Source organism: Pseudorasbora parva, chromosome 23, assembly GCF_024679245.1.
Source record: "Pseudorasbora parva isolate DD20220531a chromosome 23, ASM2467924v1, whole genome shotgun sequence".
Classification (NCBI taxonomy): Eukaryota; Metazoa; Chordata; class Actinopteri; order Cypriniformes; family Gobionidae; genus Pseudorasbora; species Pseudorasbora parva.
Window position 1 is genome coordinate 30,621,158 of NC_090194.1, and position 9,169 is coordinate 30,630,326.

The 9,169-nt window shown below is 39.9% G+C and overlaps 1 protein-coding gene across 1 annotated transcript in view; it reads left to right on the top strand.

Annotated features, from left to right (window-relative positions):
- Positions 1–8,629, top strand: part of ggt5b (gamma-glutamyltransferase 5b) — a 30,101-nt gene extending 21,472 nt beyond the window's left edge. Inside the window, exons 9-12 of the mRNA XM_067433512.1 lie at positions 31–122; positions 2,322–2,434; positions 5,537–5,647; positions 6,577–8,629. Of these exons, the coding sequence (XP_067289613.1) occupies positions 31–122; positions 2,322–2,434; positions 5,537–5,647; positions 6,577–6,723 (463 nt within the window). The 3' untranslated portion in view covers positions 6,724–8,629. The remainder of the gene's footprint in view (positions 1–30; positions 123–2,321; positions 2,435–5,536; positions 5,648–6,576) is intronic.
- Positions 8,630–9,169: the final 540 nt, after the last annotated feature.

Here is a 9,169-nt window from a genome sequence, read left to right on the forward strand (position 1 = left end):
TTTTAAATGTATTTAATCATCTATCTTCAGGTTTGGGTCAGCTGTTTACTCTCCTAAAACAGGTATCATCCTCAACAACGAGCTTGTTGACTTCTGTGGCCGAGCAGATTCCATCACACCAGGTGACGATCCTTCACCAACTAGGGGAGAGCGGGGCACAACCTAACGCTTTTTGACTGCCTCAGTTTGTGTAAATCAGCTTGGGTTTCCCACATTAATTGCACACATGTCTAGTACAATTATTTGATTTTGTTTCATTAATACAGTGTATACTTTTTTTTCTTGATTTACCCCGAAAGAATGGAAGTGAAATTTGTCAACATGCCCCATAGGTGGGGTACATTGTAACATGACCAAATGACAGCTCGAACACCTGAAAGACGCCTACACCACCGCTCCCCTCCTGGTTCATCCTGACCCCACCAAGCCCTTCGTTGTTGAGGTAGATGCCTCCACCACTGGAGCGGGAGCGGTGTTGTCCCAACAACAGGGGACGCCGAGTCGGCTCCATCCATGTGCCTTCTTCTCCCGGAAGTTCAACCCGGCGGAGGTTAACTACGACATCGGGAACAGAGAGCTACTAGCCATCAAGCTTGCCCTGGAGGAGTGGAAGCATTGGCTGGAGGGAGCCCAACATCCATTTGTAGTCTTGACTGATCACAAAAACCTTGAGTACCTGAGAGATGCCAAGCGATTGAACCCTCGTCAAGCTCGGTGGGCGCTCTTCTTCACAATATTCAACTTCTCGATCTCCTATCGTCCAGGTTCCAAGAATGTAAAGGCAGATGCCCTGTCCCATCTCCATGCTCCAGAGAAAGTGCCAGAGAGGTCTGAACCCATCCTGTCAGAAAAGCTCTTCGTCAACCCCATCACCTGGTCAGAGGAGACCCTCTCCTCTGGATACCACCCACAGACCAACGGGCAGACGGAGAGGAAGATCCAGGAGATCGGCAGGTTTCTCCGTACCTTCTGCCACGGTCACCAGAACTCCTGGAGCCAGTTCCTAGGATGGGTCGAGTACGCACAGAACTCTCTCCGTCAAGCCACCACCGGACTTACACCCTTCCAGTGCGTACTCGGGTAACAACCCCCATTATTCCCCTGGTCGAGGGAACCATCGAATGTCCTGGCAGTCGATTACTGGTTCCGGGAGAGCGAGAGGGTCTGGGGCGAAGCTCATCACCAACTCCACTGAGCCCTGCGCAGACACAAGCTGACAGCTGACCTTCGCCGTTCTGCCACACCCTCCTTCCAGCCCGGGCAGAAGGTCCGGCTGTCCACCAAGGACATCAGGCTGCGTCTGCAATGCAGGAAGCTCAGTCCCAGGTTAATTTGCCCCGATACGATAGTGAAGCAGATCAACCCGGTCACCTACCAGCTTCACATCCCACCTGAATTCAGAATCCACCCCACATTCCATGTATCCTTATTGAAGCCTGACTACCCTACTGCCCCCCCCCCCCACACACACACACACACAGAGCGACTTTCCTCTTCTACGAGTGGCGTAGAAGAGGAAACCCCCCTTCAACTCATCGTAGAAGAGGGCACCGTGTATGAGGTGAAGGAAATCTTGGACTCCCGATGTCGTGGTGGTCTCCTGGAGTACTTGGTGGACCGGGAGGGCTACGGTCCAGATGAACGCTCATGGGGACCTAGAAATGACATCCTTGATCCTAACCTTCTTGAAACCTTCAATGCCTCTCATCCCAACAGACCTGTACCCCAAGGTAGAGGCCGACCACCATGTCTACGGCCCTCAGGAGCGGGCCGTGGAGGGGGGGGGGGGATGTCACAGACACGCCAGGCTCTAACGTCACGGTATCACAGCGCACACCCTCACCTGAGTTTTAATCACTCCCACCTGCAGCCCATCAGCACAGTATCCGGTCTCGTTTGCACAAGGTACCATATCCCTGCTGCTTACCTAAGGACTCCCTCAACGCAAGTTACCCATCTCCAGTGTCTTCCTCGAGTCTCCTTCGTTCTCAAGCGTCTAAATTGTATGTGTTCTGTGTTCTCCAGCGTCCGTCTCCACGAAGTCTCCAGCGTCTCTTTGCATCACCATCCTATTGACAACCCACCCAGGACTTCACTTCTACACTTCAGTACTTCAGTCACGTCTGCTCACTATAATGGTTTTGCACAATGTGGCAACTAGAAAAAACACTAAGTTTGTCAACCTGGCATGTGTGGAAAGTGTTAAACCATGTGTGTTACAAAGAACCCCGTGTTAGGTTGTGCCTGCGCTCCCCTGTATCTTCTTACATTTTGCATGTCTTGAATCTTCTTCTCACCATATTGTCTTTTTTTCTCTCCAGGTGAACAGCCTCCCTCCTCCATGGCTCCTGCCATCCTGCACTCCGTGTGCCAGAAGAAGACTCTTGTGATTGGTGGATCAGGAGGAAATTTCATCACCACAGCTATGGCCCTTGTGAGTCAGAGCCCTATCATACACCCGGCATGTGTTTTATCTAGTTTCAGCCATACGCAGATCTAATTTTCACGTCCAACGCCATGTTGTTTAAATAACAAATGCACTCGCAACCATCTGTTCCCCATGTGCTGGTCTGAAAACGAGGTCTGTTCAGGCACATTGTTGGCGCATTTCTATTTTGAGGCAACTGAAATAGACTGCGGCATTGACCAACGAAAACAAAGCAGTATTGGGCTGAGGTCATCGAGGTAGTTAAAAAGCTCCTTGTGGAAAGGCACCAGGGGTGGATGAGATTCGCCCTGATACCTCAAGTCTCTGGATGTTGTGGGGCTGTCTTGGCTGACATGCATCTGCAACATCGCGTGGTAGTTGGGGACAGTGCCTCTGGCACTCTGCCAGACCGGGTCGTGGTCTCTCTTTTCAAGAAGCGGGACCGAAGAGTGTGTTGCAACCAAAGGGGGACCACTCTTCTCACGCCCGTTTCATAAATACTCCATCTGCAGTCCGTATGCGGTGCGTGTTGCGGTGCGCATGCGATGCAGAAGCCGCACGCGCAGTTGTGCTTTCACATACGCCAGTGCGCACTGATCCGCGGCTGTATACCACAACACAACATTTATTCATTATTTTTATTTCAAATTTAAAAGTTGTTAGGCTACTGAACATGGGTTCACTTGTATACACTCTTTCATAGATGACACTTTTAAAGGAAGTGTATGTAAGATTGTGGCCAAAACTGGTACTGCAGGTGTATCCCCTCTCCCCCTCCCCCTGACTCGAGGTTGCCAGATAGGCTGCAGAATCCAGCAGGAACATTTGTCGCTGCAGCTGTGGTTACTAGAGCAGAGCTGGCAACCCGGATGCCGAAACACAACTGACTTTGTAATTGGTCGATAGGTGGAGGGCGGAGCTTCAGGCCAAAACACAACATCAGTTGAGGGCTGCAATAACAACTTTTAAATGACAATATCCTGGCCAGACTACTGTAGTCAGTGCTCTAAGTATTTGAAATTAACATGATTTCTTAATGTTTACTGACATATCAGGACCATTTTATGATTAATTGAAATACATTTCTTACATACAGTTCCTTTAAAAGCACTAAATATAAATGTTTTATTAAATTCCTTTATTCCAATTACTATATATTTACCCTTACGCAACAAAAATATATTTCTCAATATATTAGTTGACAATATATTTCTCAATATATTAGTTGACAATATATTTCATGTGTCTCCATATATTGTGAAATTTACATGGTAATATATCATATGATATATTATATAATAATATATTATATATGCAAGTCATATATTGCAATATATGGGACAATACTGCAATTATTGCCGTTTTCATATATTGAATAAATACATATCATTATACTATTCAATATATTGCTATGTATATTGAAATATATCCTACAATATATGAAATTATATATTGGAAGTCATTGTATATATGTAAATATATATGTAAAATTATATCAGATAATATACCTCAATGTACTGGATAATATAATCAGATTTATATGGGAACATATGTCTTAAATATATTGATTTATATTACATAGTATATAAATATCATATATATTGTATACATGGTAAATATGAAATAATCTAATGTACACTGTCTGTCATATATTTTAAAATATAACAGATTAAAATATAATATAGAAATTAGGGCCACGACTCGATTAAAAAAATTAATCTAATTAATTAGAGGCTTTGTAATTAATTAATCGCATTTTAATTGCATATAAATATTTGACCTGAGAACAATGAGAAGTAATTTTTCACATGTATTTTTAGTATACCATTGAATAATGACTGAATACATAAGCTTAATCAACAAAATATTGTTTATTTATTTCAGTCCAGCAGACCAGTGCATGTTTGCCAGTTTAGCAAAAGCATTTTTGTGATATTTGAGGCTCGATGTGCTGCGGTGATACGTGAATTCCTTGTTGTATAGCTTGCTCACAACCATGCTCTTGACGACGCTTCCATTCTTTCGTTTTTTAAAACAAAATTTCCCATCCACGGGGCCAAGCAAAGCGGTCTCATCAGCTTCTTCGTTCCATAGCTTCGTTCATGTTCACATGGTTCGTTGTTGTCGTGACTCCGGAGCGCTAGTTGGTGTTCCAGTATAATTGGTCCGTCGAAACTCATTCATTGAAAAACGTTCCGCGGTGCAAAAATAAGTTTGGTAAAAAAGTTTTTTTTTTTTTTGCGTAATTAATTAACGCATTAAAGTCACGTAATTAACGCATTAAAGTCACGTAATTAATTAATCTTAATTAACGCTTTAAAGTCCCGGTCCTAATAGAAATATTTTCTAAATATAGAAAATATATTGAATGTCATGCACCATCATATTTTCTAAATATAGAAAATATATTGAATGTCATACACCATCTGATTTGGGCTATTGTTAATCAACCTCTGTAAACATATGCAGGAGCTTGCTTAACTCACAAAAAATACTTTGTTTCAATAAACATACATGAAATAATTCAGTTTTGTTTGTATATCAATGTATTTTAATATATGAATCAATATATAGCAATAGGTTGTCCATCCATATATTGCTATATATTTTCAAATATATGAGGAAGTTTCTGATACATTGAAATATATTTTCTAATGTATTGCAATATAAATTCTAGTATATTGCAATATATTTTTGTTTCGTAAGGGTAGGCTATATAGTCTTTAGATTTATTGCTCATGCAACACAAGTGGCAAAACATTTAAACATATGTTATAGTCTATGTTAAAATCACAAAAAATGACAATAGACAAAATAATCTTGTCTTTTATTTTGTAAATCGTTTTTTATTGGGTGTCAATGATCTTACTGTCTAAAAAAAAAAATCGAACAAAACTAAAAAATAGTTTTGTAATCTTTTATCACATTAATAGTTTGCTTTGCCTCTTCTCATTGAATATCCTGTTTCACCCAGATAAAAGTCAGAAGTGTGCATAACTTTAATATCACACTTTTGTTAAAAAATGATTGTCTATGGTACGATACAGATGCTATGCAGAGATATCCTGTTGAAAATAACCTGAACATCCCCTCCTTTTTCTCTTTCAGTCCATTATGAACCACTTGTGGTTTGAGATGAACCTTAGTGAATCTATTGCTGCTAAAATAGTATTTGTGGACTCCAATAACAATGTCTTCTTTGAGCCGGGATACAACGAAGTAAGTCTTTTGGAATTTAGAATTTCACTCTGACATTATGATATCCCCAGGGCTTGACATTAACACCCGACAAATGCTGGTGGATTTCTGTGTAACGTTGTCACTCCTGCTAGCCATACTGGCGGGTTGGATTTTATATACAATACATACATTTTTTAATTGTAGTCTTTCAAAAAGACATCTGATGTAATAAATTAAGTGCAATGTAGTGTTGTTAAAAGAAATATAGATTTTTCAATACATATCAATACTGAAATATCTGAATTGCTTCCAATACTTCATTTCATGCAGAATAGATGCAGAATACCAGCCCTCTCATCTCTCCAACAGCAAACTGACACACAAACCCGCCTCCCCTCACTCACTCGTTCCGGATGAACATTGTTCATTTTATAGGGCTTGAATTTTGGTATGGGATTATGTGTATTACCCAAAGTACTTGCACATAAAGCCTCCTCTCAGTAGTAAATGTAGTTCTTTTTCGCTGCTTAACAAATACATACAACATTATGCATATAGTCTGGCATAACAGTCAGTTATGGTTTACGTAAACAGTTAAGAAAGAAAATGCATGTGTAACAGTGTAATAGAGTTATGTGCCAGGTCTTAAAGTGACAGCAGCCTAATATACCTACTTCCAAATTATAAGATCATAAAAAAAATATCTATATGGCAGTTTTTTGCTATGGTATCGATGTCAAAATTGCGGCCAGTGAAAATGCAAAGTGGCTTGCTTTGGATAACTTTGAGCAAAAAAGTTAATGTCAAGCCCTGGATGTCCCCACGAATCACACTCCTATATCGCATGTTTTTTGTGAGGATGTGCTGATAGTAATTGCCTCCTCTGGAAACACCCCCAGTCACTGAATATAATCATCAGTGGAATCAAGTGACTTTTAAGTAGTAACATATTGTAATTTTCTTCTCAGTCTACTATTAAGGCGATGAAGGCATTAAGACACGACGTGGGGAACCACCTGTACTTCTTCAATGTGGTCAACGCCATATCGAAAGAAGGAGAGTGCTTCAGTGCCGTGTCTGACGCCAGGAAGCACGGCAGGTCGGCGGGTTACTGACCCTGCCTCTGTTTGTGCCGTCGGCTGTTAGAGATTAGTCGTGATTCATCAGGCCCGGGAGGAAGCGAGGGTGGAAGCAAAAGGGTCAGCGCTCTCTTTCAGCGACGCCTGTAGACACCATAAATTCAAACACTGGGTGACCGCGCACAGGGGTGCACGTTGTTTCCGTCCATGTCCACTTTTGTTGGACGCCTACAAAAGAGAATTACTGTAAGATTTGTGTGCATGTGAATGTCTTGTATGAATGGGGGAGACCGGGCTAGTTGTCACATGGAGGAAGCTGTCACAAGGGCAGTATCTCAGAAACCACACTGGGATAGGTTTAAACAAGAGTCAACTAAGTAATATTGGTAGATTTTGAGGTTAAACTGTGTTATTAAGAGATGTTTTTTGTGTGTACAGTGGTGACTTATTTTTAGGTCAACCTGCAAGTTTGCATAACCCTGGTTCCCTCGACAAAAGCCCAATAGGTTTTTGCTGAAAATAAGCTCAGTGACCAACAAAAGATTGTGATTCTGACACATTTTGATCATTAGGGAACAATCTTCACAAATGAACATAACTTTTATGAATTTTGAAGCCTAAATACTATTGGTAGAAGTAAAAAACTAGACTTTGGCTATAAACAAACTATATTACAGTCTAAGTAAGTAAAAATCAATGAGAGTAAAAAAAACATGCACAGACAAATCCAAATTAAACCCTGTGGCTCGTGATGACACACTGATGTCTTAAGACATCAAACGATCGGTTTGTGTGAGAAACTGAACAGTATTTAGAGTATTTTTTTAACTTTATTACTCTAATCCAAAAGCCTTCAGCACACAATCAATTCTGGTAAGTGAAGTCACTGGATATGTGCATGTTTTTTTACTTTTTTTAATATATTTTTTATACTTTTAATAGATTTTGTTACCATTCACATGCATTATACGACTGACAGACTGCAACGGTTGGAGTTAAAAATCTTAATTTGTGTTCTACTGAAGAAACAAAGTCACCTGTATCTGGGATGCCCTGGGGGTAAGAAGATAAACATCACAATTTCATTTTTGGGTGAACTATCCCTTTAAGCTTGTGTTAAGCACAGACCTTTTTCAGGCATTTAACCAAAAACCCAATAACTTTGGGGAGATGAAGATGGAGCCGGATGTGCTAAAAAGCAAACTCCAGGTTATGGCCTACAAAATACATCATCTCTATTTGTTGGCTAAAATATTTGTTTGATATTTTAGAATGATACCTTTTACCTGTTTTGTGATGGTCTGCTTTGATTTTTGTACTGTATCTTTTTTTTCCCTGGCCAGTAATATGCAAATCTTCAGTAGCTTTTTTTTGTAGCCAAGTCTTTTAGCTATATAGTTCATGTATATATAAAAATACATCTATGCTAAGAAATATTGACTGGAGTGAAAGGGTGACAGCTTGTCCCTGCCATTTTCCAATTTTGTTCAAAGAAGCATTTTGTAATGTTTCCTATGAGAGCTAATAGCAATTAAGGAAAGTGTTTCTAAATGCACATTCCTCTGTTTTTAAGGTTGTTAATATAAATGTCGGGAAAACTAGTCTAAATGTGAATGCAACACTGCAATTGCACATATATTTTAGCATTTGTTGTTTTATTACCCGTGAAAGTTTTTTACTTGCACTTTTATAAATTTTCTATAATTATATTTTTATAAACATATTTTAACATTTTTAATAGCTTGTTAATTGAACTTCAATCATAAATATTTACTATATTCTCTATTTTACACTATTTTATTGGTTTATTGGACCTATTCAGAGATGAAAGTTGAAGACGGAAGACTACAGAGTATGACATTAAATAACTAAATCACATTTAAGTGCATTTTACATCTTTTTGCTTGATATGTCAAAATAAATCCTTCCTAATGTCTTTAAATGGCTCTTTTAATTGACATTTATTCTCTGCAAAAATGGTTCAAGGTTCTGAATTACCCCTTGCTGTCCGACATCCAGGAACAGGCTCAAATGAGATGTGCATAAATCATGAACACGGGAGATGTTATAGTCCTCAAAGCGTAATGTGATTAAGTTCAGTTTTATGTGTGTTCACAGTGAGCTGAATGCAAACCGCATCCCCTCGAAGGGAAGAAGAGATGCATTATTAAAACATGCAAATAATCCTCATTCACGCACCTGTGGGGCAGAAGGCACACAGAGGGATGAATTCATTCCTCTTCTTGTGCTTTATACCCGGTTTAATCACGAATCTTAATTCTTACCTCATTTGTGTTGGTTTCTTGCACAGACATACAGTATTGTAGTTTTTGTGAGCCTTTTTTTAGACATTCTATTCCAGTCCCAATGCAGTAATTTCCATACATCTTTACTAAATATTCCCTATATTGCTAAATGTTTTGTGACGTCTGCCTTTACATGCACATGAACTTTAATGACATCCCATTCTTAATCTGTAGGG